Source organism: Bombus huntii, chromosome 11 (assembly GCF_024542735.1).
Source record: "Bombus huntii isolate Logan2020A chromosome 11, iyBomHunt1.1, whole genome shotgun sequence".
Lineage (NCBI taxonomy): Eukaryota > Metazoa > Arthropoda > Insecta > Hymenoptera > Apidae > Bombus > Bombus huntii.
Window position 1 is genome coordinate 11,726,232 of NC_066248.1, and position 14,245 is coordinate 11,740,476.

At 37.5% G+C, this 14,245-nt stretch overlaps 1 protein-coding gene and 1 long non-coding RNA gene across 10 annotated transcripts in view; one reads left to right on the forward strand and one right to left on the reverse strand.

Annotated features, from left to right (window-relative positions):
* LOC126871101 (disks large 1 tumor suppressor protein) overlaps window positions 1–14,213 on the reverse strand; it is a 529,262-nt gene extending 515,049 nt beyond the window's left edge. For 2 of the 9 annotated variants that reach the window (XM_050629536.1, XM_050629531.1), the window contains exon 1: window positions 13,830–14,213. In XM_050629536.1, the coding sequence (XP_050485493.1) occupies window positions 13,830–13,848 (19 nt within the window). In that variant the 5' untranslated portion in view covers window positions 13,849–14,213. Of the gene's footprint in view, window positions 1–4,054; window positions 4,526–5,307; window positions 5,345–9,406; window positions 9,438–13,826 lie in introns of those variants that run through there. The other 7 variants (XM_050629535.1, XM_050629528.1, XM_050629537.1 and 4 more) reach the window with 6 other exon arrangements.
* Window positions 6,130–8,386, forward strand: LOC126871110 (uncharacterized). Its single transcript, XR_007691528.1, has 3 exons — window positions 6,130–6,757; window positions 6,829–7,407; window positions 7,505–8,386. It is a non-coding gene; the product is annotated as an uncharacterized LOC126871110 (long non-coding RNA).
* Window positions 14,214–14,245: the final 32 nt, after the last annotated feature.

Consider the following 14,245-nt stretch of genomic DNA (forward strand, 5'->3'; position numbering starts at 1 on the left):
TGCCGGCTCGTCTAGTAAACTACTTTCTAAGTAATCGAAAAGAAAGAAGAACGGTAGATTTTCTTAGAGAACGTCGCGCAACTCCTGTAATTTTCAAATTCAACGCGGCAAGGAGAATGAAGAAGAACGATACCTCGAATCACGTAGGTATAATTAAATCTGGTAACCGCACTGGCGCTCTCTCGGCGCCAGACAACGGAATAAATAAACGCAAGTTCGAACTACTCGAACTGTCGGTGAATCAATCTGGAATACACGATTGTGTGTATATTTTTCGATGAATTATCGAGCATCCTAGCGAATACTCGACGATTGGAAATATAATTTGCTCGCACGAACGATGTAAAGCCGGTTTGAAAAGTTTCTGGTAGTAATATTTTAATAATTTATGTTTTGAAAATATTTTATGCTTCAATTGCGCTGAACATCGCGCTACAACGTTCGATATCGCGCAAGATTGTAAAGCTCAAGATAATAAAGAAAATCGTTAAGTATGCCTATGAAGATCGTAAATCCCACAAAAATATAGCGCAATAAACGACGTCATTCTTGGACCTGGTAAACCTAGTACAAGCTATTCTCGTTGCACTTGCACCTTGAATGAGCATTTAGAGAGAACACGTCGAGCAACTTGCTTGCATCGGGCAAGTTAACTTGTTAACAATGTTACAAAAGATATCGTTGTATCAAGATGCGTACTTTTAGACTTTTAAACAATACTAAATGTTCCGCTTAATCTTCAATTATAAATTATCGTAACAACTTTTGAGTACATCCGTCCCTAATCGAAAAACAATGACCCAAAGGTATTCATGGTAACGTTGCTTTCCAGAAAATCTAGCGCAAGGTTACGCCATCGTCTGCCAACTATGTAGGTGCTTATTAATCGTTTTAACGACGGGAACAGTGACTTTAGACGAGAGACCGAGCGAGCAAAGAACTTGTCCGCCCGTTTATTCATCGTATTACTAACAATGTGGGGCGAATTTAAATTGGTCTACTAATTTTCTGCTTTGATGCTGTCCGTGACACAATAATCGTCGAAATTGGGCGCGAATCATCGCGGACCAAAAGGGAAGACAGTGACAAATGGAGGTTAAAAGAGGTAGACGAGAGAAAGAGGCCACACGACGAGTAGCACCTTGCCACTCGAGTTTATTTCTGAATACCCTGAGGACGACGTCACACGATGACCAGAATAGCGGGCATCTACGTCATGTCTGGGTAACCCCGAACGAATTTTGAAGACAGACACGCAAAAGTAGCGGGAAAAGGGAGGAAGAGATAGAGACAAGACGTTGATGAAGAAAGATGAGAAGATGAAACGAATTAGAGTCCAACAGGCTGGTGAAAAGGACACGATAGAAACACGATGGTAAAGGCCAGGATAGGAAGAAGAAAAGGAAGGGACGAGCACGAGGAACGGTGAATGAGAAGAATGCAAAGCGTCAGCTACGCAAGAACACCGAGAATTCGCGATGAAGAGTATAGTCGTGCTCGGTTATTGCCAAACCATTCTTCAAACACCGTCTTGGATTTTCAGCTATGTTAATGTGACGAGCCAAGCCTGTCCTGAACTTCTAACGATGCCAATTTATTCGTTGAATTCTGTCTGGAATCCTGATATCACGATGGTTAATATGCCACATATAATTTACCATTCCAAATCAGTTAAATCACAAAGCCCGGGATTTTCCGTTATTCGTCCATCGAGAACTTCCTGAAACCCTTCTCGTTGCCAATTTGTGAGCTAAATTATAGTCAAATTTTGGAACGTCTCACGCTTACCATACACGAACTCCACCTTGTCTAACATGTTTTATATTCAATGATATTACATTATCTGTTTAAAATTGTTTCTCACTTTCTGTGATTATACATAACACAAGAATATGTTAAACAGTTTTGTATATTACATTTTGTGGAATTTAGAAATTTAAATATATTGCACATTCCACGTTATGTGTGTATATATATATATATATATATATATATATATATAATGTATATATTATATTACATATATTATAATAATATAATAATATATATTATATTACTATATTAGTTATATTAAGTATGTTATACTTAGCATAATATCAAACAGGTACAATGGAAATATGATAATATATTCAGCACATTAATTTATTCATAGAAGCCTTTCTAATTTTCAATAGGTAGGAAATTTATGTATACATCATATCATGTGGAATATGAGAACTAATTTCATATTGTAAAAACATGAAGAGTATTTAAAGAAGTTAAATTAGATGATCGTAAGAATAATTACAGCTGAAGATCTTAAGACATTAAACTCTATGAATCCAAGATCGTGAGAACAGATAGACTATCATTCCTGGAAACTCGAACATGAGTTCAAAGCAAAGGTAATCATCAAAGATCACCACAAGACTTTAGGACTTCAAGCTCCATGAGTTCATCTAGAAGTCCATCTTGGACCACTTCATAATCTTAAGACTTTAAGTTCCATAAGGTCAGTGCCAAAGAGATCCGCTCGAAGACGAGATTGGAGTTTTGTGATATCGAACTTGTCAAACCCGGCATGGTTGTGAAGCTCAGAGGTATAATTATGTGATGATGGCAGAATTTTGGAATAACCCACGACGAATCCTTCTACCTCAAAGATCATACAGCTCATGGAAAACAAGGTTCTCCGGCTTTGAGATGATTCAAGTCCAATTGAAAATGCTCATAGAATACACTTCAAGAAACAAGTTTTTTTAGAAGGAAAAGAAACCTTATGCATAATATAATCCAAATTCATGAAGAAAAACCTCGTATGCCCGAAGAAAAAACCCGTGCCACCTCTTAGTTACAAAGAAAAATCGATGTTCATTCATTTGAGTAGATGGCATACACAAAAGCCAAGAAACGATCGACTAATGTTTATTAGCGCTTACATTTTCCTCTATACAGACAACGTTGTGACGCCATCTTCTCATATTATTAATAACCATTTAGAAAGTGAAATTTGACTTCAATTCTATACTGCAGTACTCTCATTGGTATGTAAAACATTTTCCAATAAGAAATCAAAATTTTTCAATTTTTACACTTATAGTGTTTTCTACAGGCGCTCATTAATCGTTCTCGGGATAAGTTGTAACTGACTCCACAAACTTGGAATGATCCGCAGCAGACTATCATAGCTTTATTTGAGGATTAGTGTATCTACGTGTGGTGCAGAGGAAATTACTAAGCAGAAATTGTCTTCATCCTTACCCTGTCTCAAATATTTGACACAAGACGACAAGATTCATCCGCTTACGCCATCCAAAAACCTCAGGTGACGGAAATAGTTACCGAAAAAGGGAGACGCGTGCAAAAGTATAAGGGCAAGAATGAATGTGCACAGCTATTTGGTGTTAATACTTTTACACAGAATGTAACAACGTCGAACGGACTCATGGTAAAAAAATCAATTTCGATGTCCAATTAAAGTAACAACATCGTATCATCGTCTTTTTTTACTCGATCTTTATAACATCAACGCGAAAAATATGTAACTACTTCGTTAATTATATATGTATAGATTATCACATAGATTAATAATCTTTAATTATCTCGACTTCCATACATTTGAATATTTTTTGCTGTTAGCAAAACATTACTGTAGTAGCAATGAGTCACGAAAGGTATTCCAACAATTCAGTTATTTGCTAATTAATTAGCTAGTTCGGTATTTGGAATTGCGGTTGCAATCCGTAGAGAAACAAATTCCAGACCTTCTGATACGACATTACTCTGAATCACATAAATCATGAGTGAACAGAGAAATGACAATAGAAATCGCCTGACTACTTGCATTGATACCTAACCCAGTAAAACGTAATTTCACATGTCTGAAATACTCGTAAATCTTTGCGAGAGAATAATCGATACTTTTCTGCTACAGATTATTGTAGTTGGTGGTGGTAGCTTCTTTTTTCTATCTTATTAAATGAAATATGTGAACGATTGATTAATTATTTAGGATAGAGTCTTTATAAAAAGTATTTCTACAAGCTTCCAAAGCATAGTGCAAATTTCTATTTACCTGCTGTCCCATTTAACGTAGAATACATCACACTTTTCATTACGAGTTTGCGCTGCACCAGATTCACAATGGTCCATAGAATAGATATTACCGGCAACCACATATTCAATTGTAATATTAAAGTTGTATATTGTAAATTTTCGAGGACGATCCTTTCAGATTCGCAATCTTTCAACAGAATCGTACAGTTCGTTAATTATATAGATATCGAATGGCAACACTTTCTTTCTCGTAACAGCTTCTCCAACTTCAATTGCACTTTAACAATGTCGAAAAAAAATTCTCTATAAAATTGTACTTATTATAAAAGGAGCTACTGTGATAATATCCTCTCAAACGCTATACAACACAATTTTGTACGCAATTCCCGAATGTTGTGAGCTCGTTAAAAAATTGGACAAGTTGGAAAAGTAGCAAAAGAGAAGTGGAGAGATTATCGACCGTAGATGCGAAACGGAGTCAACGAGACACGTCTGAAAAAAATCTCAACACGAGACAGCCCAGATATCGTCATACGTATAGACGATATATAATACATAGACAGCAGTTACATTTCTCACATACTCGTGTTGTGTCATCACACAGAACTCGAAACATTTACCACATCAGCGAAATACTTCCATCCAGCTTAGTCCTCGATCTGTTACCAACAATTATAATCTCCTTTCTTTGTTCGTTTTTAGCGATATCTTCGTTGCATATTTTACATATTTTTATTCTTCGAAAATAAATTATCTAATAGAGTTCGCTGAAATGCTGGCTTGATGAAGCAATAGCCTCCATAGACTTCGTCGTATCACAAAGTTTCCATGTTATACTTCGATTTTCAACTTATTTGTTTATCGACACTTCACACAATTTTATTTAGCCTATCACACGTACATGTTTTCTAATACAAGTTCCAGGATATATTTTGCAAAAGATCATTCGATCATTTTCGCCATTATCCACCTCGATTGAGATATATATTTCCAATTTCAGAGTCCACAATGGCGCGCGCTGGCGCTTCGCCAACACGCTTCCTATTTATTTGTATTGTCACGCCTCTGCACGTGGTGGCGGTTCGATGACACGTGACACGGAAAATTATTCATGAACGGGTTACGATTTTCGCGAGCTCGCTACCGATGTCAATGTCGATAATTCGGCGGAGAACCGGTTCAAATAACTACCAAATGAAACACGGAAAATACTGACAGCTCGGAATCTTTGTTTTGTTGAAAAAACAATTTCGAACCGTTCGACAGACGCACCTGCAACATGCGTGGGCACCATTCGAGAATCGACTGCTCGTACATACCCTAAATTTAACATTCTCGGCGACGCTCCACATTAGAAGAATCATGTCTATACGCAGCATCTTTCTATGTGTCCGTATGCGTATACATTTAATGTTGGTTCCTGTGTGTGGATAGTTCGCTACACTGTGTGTCGCCTGTAAAGATATATCTACACGTGTGAACGGCCCTCCGTGTGCCCCACATGCAGGCAACATTTATAGACTCACATATCCGGTTTAGTGTTTTATATATTATGTATATAAATACTTTAGTCGTGCGATGAACCAGGTGCTTGTCCAGATCGATAAATTCCATGAGTATTGGAATGCATATTTAAATTATGATAATTCGTCATATGTAATTTTAACGGTAATGAGGGAAATTTATTAATAAACATTTTTCTAATGAAGATCTAGTGAGAAATTGTTTGAATTTCTATATATAGAATTTCTCGGTTCTATTATGCACTGTAACTTCACGATTCTCAATCGAGCGTAAAGATCTCTTCCACCAGTGCCGCTCTCAAATTTCTGCAACTGGCAATAAGCAAGTTATTATATGGCGGTGCTGAAAATCAGGTGGAATTTAATTTCAATCCTCCCTTCTGCAGACGTATTGCATAAAATTCCCATGCGAGCTAGTCAAATATATTGTATAAATATGCATACGCGAATTAATATTTGTCCACGTGTAACTTGCGTAATAACGCACACGTAATACCACGAGAGTGTGCATCTTTCGATATTACGCATATATTCGTCTCTTCCATAGCTGAGCCGTGCCAAAATGCGAAAGTATTGTATATATCAACCAACGTATTATTAAACCATTGAGCAGAGATTGATGAAATATTAACGTACAATAATTCCTCCAAAAATTTCTTCTAATCATCGTCCGCTGTGTGCCAATCTAAATTTGCTAAACGGGAGAAGAACTAAGGACGCTTCACAGTCTTCGTGAGATAATTTTAAATATTTAAAAGCGGCATTTACTTTCCATTTTTGTAAGCACATGTGAGCGGCACAGTCTAAAGAAGGATGAGTGATTTCAACACACGAATTGATAGCACGCGACGTCACGAACGCCCAACCTGGTGTTCGCCAAACACGATCTATCGATATTAGTTGGCAACAACGACTTGCTCATCAACGCCAAGTACATCGCTTAAGGATGAAACTCGATCAGTTTGACGAACTTGACGACTTATTCTTTTTCAGTGTTATATACTTATTCTTCCTCCTAATTTTAAACCTTCTTAATAATTACTCTTAATATATAACCACTTTAATAACAACTGCTCAACCTTAACTAGTAAAAAAAATTATTTTGATAAGACGAGAAGCGAACGTCATCAAAAAGACATAATTAGCCAGGAAATTTTATTGATACCGAGAGTACGCATGCAGCAAACGAGAATTCTCAGGTAAAGTAGCTTGTTAACAATTGAAATTCACTGCCTGTGAACGCACCCACATTTGTATGTACATTCTCCAGGACACAATTAGGTTTACGGCCACACCATTGCACGTGTAATTCCTGCAACATGAATAATTCTATCAACTTCCCGAGAATCTGTACCGATATTAATCGAGAATAATCGCCGTGGATCCCCTTTCTCGCTAGCAAATACGCTGACCATTAGCGTTCATAGAATCATCGAACGTGCTACTTCATTCCACGTATTTCAGATGTTTCAACGTACATGAGCAATATATACCATGCCAAATTGTGAAATCTTATCGCTCAATAACGAAGAGACCACGTTACTCGTTAATTATATGCTCATGATAAGATGCTTATAGATGCTTATAAACCTATGCGTTATAGTGTTTACACTTATAGAGATATCTTTTATGAATATATGTACGCTACACGGAATGGTTTGATGTCATTAATACCGTTATGAAACTCGACGTAATATGTTTAATTAATACATTTATACACTTAATACATTTTCAGATTGGTTTCAAATTTTACCTATACAGTCATGGCGATCTTTTGTCATTACAGCGTTAATGAAATTTCAATATGTTTTACGTAATATCTACAATATGGACTTAAAAGTTTTCTATGGTATGTGTTCAAATACTTTTGTGGAGCAAAATATAGCGTAGTTCTATACTATACTTTACGTTCATAAACATACTATTCGCATTCTACGATTTTTCAGCCGTCTATCACTCGTAATCATTAACAAAATTCTTTGTCGAAATTAGTATCAGGAAACTTTCCTACTGGGCCATTGCGCATTCAGTTAAGCTCTGAATGATTTATGTGCGTTGAAGCAGAGCTGAACAACGCTAACGTAGCGAATTGGCTACTATTTGTATCTGTTTTCACGTTAATTGATAAGATACGTCCAAAGATAGAAATGCTGTGACTGATGCTAGTCAGAGTATGATGAAACCGACTGCATACTCGACCACACGCTGATGTAAAATGAAATCAGAGTGGATTGGAACAATGGGACCACAGAGGAAGCTGAACCGCGGATATCAGCAGGAACAATCTAGCAAGCACGAAAATTACCATGCAATTAAATTACAAAACTCGATCGCGATTTCGTGATTAGAAAGCTTATACGTAAATCATTCGTACCGATATCGGACAAATAACAAAATAATAACTTTGCACGAATAAATAGATTCCCAAGGATCGAGGGATTCCTAAGGAATAAGGCAAACGAGACTCGTGAACTTGACGTTGGTGATGAAAATAAATCGTACTCGAATATCAAATAATTTAACTGGTTGGCTATACCTATCTTCTTTAAACTGACACTGAAATAGAAATACGCAAGAACGAAAATAGATCGGAGGGATGAACTTATGATATTCGACAGAGATTTCGTTTAATGCTTCAGTAATGAATTGGCAATATTGTAATTAATTATTGGATAAAAATTATTTTCACTAAAAGATATAATTATTTGCAAATTTTAAAATGAGATAAATATTTCTTGTATATTTCGTTTAAAATAGTAACAGATTTACATTTAATAGTAACAAGGAATCTAGTAATATATTAAACATATAAATATGTAAAACACCGTATCATTTTGGATTTTATTTCGTTGAAACTTTTCTTTTTTCAAGAGGAGAAATCGTTTTAAAAGACAGCATTTGATGACTTCCGCCTTTATGTAAAAAAGTAAACAAGTAAAACCTTAGACAATGAGAGAATCCGAAAGGACGAAGAATCCAGCTGAGCGATATGGATACAAACTAACATTAACGATCTTGGTTAACCTTAAGTCAACGGATTTACGGCAGAAACCAATACCGTGAAATACCTGTGAACTCTATACCAAACGGAAGCCACCGAATTGTTTCGCTGGAACTTTCCCAGACGGCGTGTAGGTGCAGCCGTGAATAGATATTCCTAAAGCTACCAGAATCCAATTTAACGTCATCCCTACGCTACGCTTCGCTTTCCAGCATATTTTAATCCTGAGCATTGTCTACACTGTCTGGACGGATTCATTATCGACGATTGCCAACGATCTGCTAACCTGAACGCGATTGTTCGACCTTCTTCCCCCATTGATTGCATACGCGACCTTGTTATTTCCTTTTCCTTTTTGAAAGAGAGAGAAAAAACGAAGTTTTTTCCTGTTCTTATCGATTCGAAGTTCGTCGTGTTTTATCTCGAAGGAACTGTAATAAAAAGGAAACTCGCAGCTCTCTAAATCTAAATGGAGTTTTGAATTATTGAACATGTTTAACACGTTCGAGTCCATGCATATAGGCACTGGTAATTCATGACTTCGCTAGGGGTGAAATGTTCATTAAATAATCAAACGGAATTTTTGATTTTATGCTCACGCGATACAAATAATATGAAATTATAAGAAATTTTAACGAAATTAAAACTGAATATTACATCGTTTGAGACGATGGATTTTTTCAAACTAATCGAAAAGGAATCGTTTGTGGAACTATATCTCAATCGGAAGATATAATACGCCATATAGAACGCCAATATCACAAAGTTACGAGACACAGTTAAATATGTAGCCGATTTCTGCAAACCGGTGAGCGCGTCTAAGTACATAAGCCCTCGGCCCACTTACCATTCATTGCTGTCATTATCAGCCACGCTGTCTCCCATTTCGTCCTATATCGTCTGCGTTCCGCATACGTCACGCTTATGTGCACATACAGTATAACTCCTTGCGAATTTACGGGTTAGAAATCACGCTCATACATTCGGCAGCTATGAGACAACAAATTAAAAGTAGAGGAGAAAGACTGTCGTTTACAAAATTCCAGCATTTATTGTACTTTTATGATATTATAATATGCTGTATTATCAATGATCAGAGTACCAATGGAAATTGTAAATAATTCTCTAAAAATTATACCGATGTAAATAGTTAATCGCACATATATGGAATCATGGGATGAAATATTTCGTATCAAACGCGATCCTACGATATTCAAACATATGCGCTTTAGGGCGCGTTTATCTCCTCTGTTATCGTAATCATGATCAGTTTGAAGTTCTAGAGTTTATACGACTACAATAGTAGTCTAGTGCCTCCAAGAATTGTTCAAGGTATACTTTCAGGAATACTAACATCATGATGTGGCTATAGAAATTATTGAAATATACTATCCTTACTTTCTAATAAAGCGTTCATTTATCGTATTCTATAAGTTTCATTTTTATAATATCAAATTATTTTGTAATCATATGGAAGTATTATTAAGTAACACGAAATTTAATATACTTGAACGTAAATAATTAATATGTAAATATTACAATAACATTTTCGTGAAACATTTCTTCATAAACGTAAGTCAACGTGACAGGCTAACAACTACTTCTCTACGCAACAAAGGCAGCCATAATAAAGCAACGAGCGCGTATGCAGAATTAATCGAAAGGAACAAGAAACAGATTTCGTGCCTTTCACGAATCAACCACTTTTACCACGGTGCCCTGTTTAGAGTCGTGCAACTGGTATAAAAGCTAGCGCGCTTATTTGTCTTCAAACGCGTTGCAACTTTCTTTCACGGTCTTTTTTCGATAAAGGGCGGCAAAGTGAACCGACGGACCCTTCGTGGCCGACATACCATTAAAATCCACCCTTTTTCGAGGTTTTCAGCGCATTCACCAACAAAACATTGCGCCGTTGGAGACGCGGCTTTACGACGTAGAAACACCGCCGAGGAATATAAAATGTACATACATCGGCATGCATAAAAGCTTCGCGAGTTGCCGGGCTAAGCGAATCACCGACCCATAAACCATCCTTGACTCTGTCCTCGTCTTTGCCTACGAAGCGCCTGCACCGCAGAAATTGAAAACTATCGGCGTCGTTGGTTGGCTCGGTGTCGCGCGCGCGTATCGCCTTACGGGCCTGGCGGAAAGAAGCGGAAAGAAGTACAAAAAAAAATTCATTTTTTTTCATTCACTGCCGTAGTAGCTCAAAGGGCGAGTGAACCGGCGCTTATGAAACCGTGGTGAGATGGTAACGAAGCGCGACGATGTCTAAATAACCTCGAAATAGAGATAATTAGGGATAAATTTAATTACGGCCATTCAACACGATGTATCGACCAGGATGTTTTACAACCGGGCCCGCGTAATTAACTACACAAGACATTTTTCCACCGAAGGCAAGGATAGCAAACCATAGTCGCGGAAAACGCTATGAGTATATCTCCGAAACAAGAAATTCAAATGCCTAAAGACCAATCGCAAATTATATAATATCACCTCGTAAATGGGACTGTTGGAATTAAAAACAGAAAGTGGTGAGACGTTTGAAACGACCCGAATTCGAACGATCGATATAGATCTTTTTTCGCTAATAGGATTATAAAGAAGCACTTAGTGAGTTGGACAATCGATTTCGTTCCTCGCGTACAATCTTTGGAAGATGTGGAACCGATCCTCTTCGTGTTTTACCTATGTATATATGTATTTCGTAGTCGTGTAATCCGCGTTTTTAAGTTCGCGAGCAATATTTTTTCTTTTCCTAATACACACTAAATCTAAGAATCTAAATCTGAATAAGGGAAATTTGGTAACAGCGTATATAGAAACGATAGTACCAACAATAGACCGAGAAACATTAAATGAAATGATCAAGACATCGTGATAGATCAATGCAAAACTGCATTTTAATTCGTCTATCAAGAATTTTTAAACGCCGTAGTGTTTCTTTCGCCGCTATATTTTCATGCGTTCTTTCGTTCTTTTAAGGTAATCGAAAATATCGAAAAAAGAACATGATATAGCCGATGTTTAAAGAATAATTACATCGATACAATCGATAGGTATCACATCGACGCGAAAAAATTATGTTTCAGAAGTATGAACTACTTGTACGCGCTACTGAAATTCTTCCTATCGATCGGTAAGACATACATAGAGAGAGACGCCGCTTGCTGGCACGTGCTACTACTAAAGAGTACTCGTTTTCATCGTATCTCTATAAGAGGTCAACGAGCAGTCAGGATTAGGGGAAGTCCTCTTCCAACTCTATCAGATTCTCGTTACGTTTCTTTATGCGAGACCGGATCGTTTCGTTCAAACACCAAGTTCTTTCCCAATCCAACACCAAAAGCATGGAACCCGACACATTTTACGATGTCGTTTTGTAATTTATTGCACGCAATAACGCACGTTATTTATAAAACAAAAGTTCTTCGAATAGTTGAACGAAGTTGCGGCTAAGTTATCGATTAGTACTAAATCCTCTCCATTTGCTCTGACCCTAGATGGAAACCCGTCCATAAATCAAGTGCTATTGACACCAGTTTATGGCGTCGGAGCCTAAGAAGTGACGATAAATAGGCAGAAACCTAATGAGAGAGGTTGTGGAAAATGTCGTTGATCTTCCGCGTAGTGAAAGTTGTATGGGCACCAACGGCTCAAAAAAGATGGTGCATAAGGATACTTAATTAAATACCAATGTTTTTAATTAAAAAATCAATTATCTATGCAATACTATTTATAATATTGTAATATGTTTGTTAGAATTTGAGAAGATTTGAGGAGATTAGCGAATGATGGACAATTATCTTTAGATTACTTAGTTGCAGCGTTATATGCTCTGTAGTAAAGGCTATTGTTGACAAAAGAAAGTTGTTTTTGATAGTTTACTATGATCTTTAGTTTAGTTTAGTTACCTGATCTTTAAACATCTATATCATGATCACTATAGAATCAACCCACATCTCAAGGACCGCTTCAATAGAAATAAAACAGACAAGTTTATTCAATTTGTGAAAGAAATCAAACTCCTAATCAAAATAATATCACTAAATTATACACTAAATAATTGTTAACAATCAAGCAGTTAATGCAATAAGAAAACGGAAAATACAGATAAAAGAATACTATTATTATTCCATTACAAAATTTACAAGGTAAACATTCATAATTTAAAATGTCTCAAAGAAAATCAGTAAAAGCCAAGGGTCACTCGCATCAGCTGTCACGAACAGTTTATTAAGATAAAAAGTGACTTTATTGGGAGGTAAAATAAACGCATTGAAACCGATCGTAAAGGAAGGTAGAATAAAAGGAAGGGAAATTTCTAGAGAATACACGTGATACGGCCAACAAAGCCTATGTCCTATCTGTCTCGTCACATAATCGCGGCAAAAGAGTCTCGCCAGAGCTGAAATTATTGCGTTTTCTTGGACCATGTCCAAGCACCGACAACTAACAGCCGTGTGATTATTGCAACATATTCTACTATACTGGCCTACATCGAGGAGACGAAGATCCCGTACTCGATACTTCGACCTATCGATCCTTTCCATATTTTCGATAATTTAACTTAACCGTTTAACAAACGCAACCTAACTGTAGTTAACACGAACTACGATTAAAGGAACGAAAAAAACGATCAAATGAAAGAAATGGATAAAATGAAATTACAGGAATTACTTAATTAAGGGATTTGAATTAGCTTTAATAATGACCTCCTGGTACGACACCGCGTTCGTAAAAGAAATAGAAACGACGCGAGCACCACGAACCAAGTAACACTGCACGTGGTCGAAACTCCAACAAGTTATCATGATCATTAATCATCCCTTTAATAATCACGCGCGATTACACCAAACGTAATTTTGCGTTCCCGTAAACATGCGACCTCTCTCGATTAACTATGTAATTCAAGGTCGAGCGTCGTGCGCAACTCGCGCACGGCCTGAAAAAACTAACAATAACAACGAGTTGGCGAAGTCTTTTTCACCCACGGTATCGACGATTAAACCATTTGCGAATAGGTCACGCGTTCTCTCTCGCATTTCGTTGAAAAGCACGTGAAACTCGATAACCCGATGCCAGTGAAAGAGAGAAAGAGAAAGAGAGAAAGCAGCGATTAAAGAGGCATGCAACTGACAGTCAGATGACAGCTGACTGAGTGACCCATACGTATCGCCCCTCCCATTGGACGATTCTGGATTTTACTTCGAATCGACGTGTTCAGAGGGTGGCTTTTGTTTCGATAGAATAAGAGAGCTTACCACCTTGCTTACGAACTGGCATCTCGTTTGATGACAACTAAATCCTGGTGCACGTATACGTCAGAACACAAGGCTATGGATAAAGGGTGAACGTCGACAAAGAAGCGTAAACGGCACTACTTTACGGAAGGGTGAAGAAATGGGAAAGAGAGTAACACAAAGAACGGTGTGTCACTTCGATACTCCACGATCGCGCACGGTTCACTATTGTCACGCGAATCGACGACCTGTTTCACGGGTGGCGTAGACGGGCATATACACGGCTCGGCACGTCACTCGCGAGACCTCCCGGTGGCCCGTCGAAACGTGGTAAAACGAAACGGATATAAACACAGGCCGCCACCACTCGGCCACGGGCAATATGGCGTCGCGCTTATTCTAGCAGTCGGAAAACTAACTAGTCGTGAGAACGCCACCTC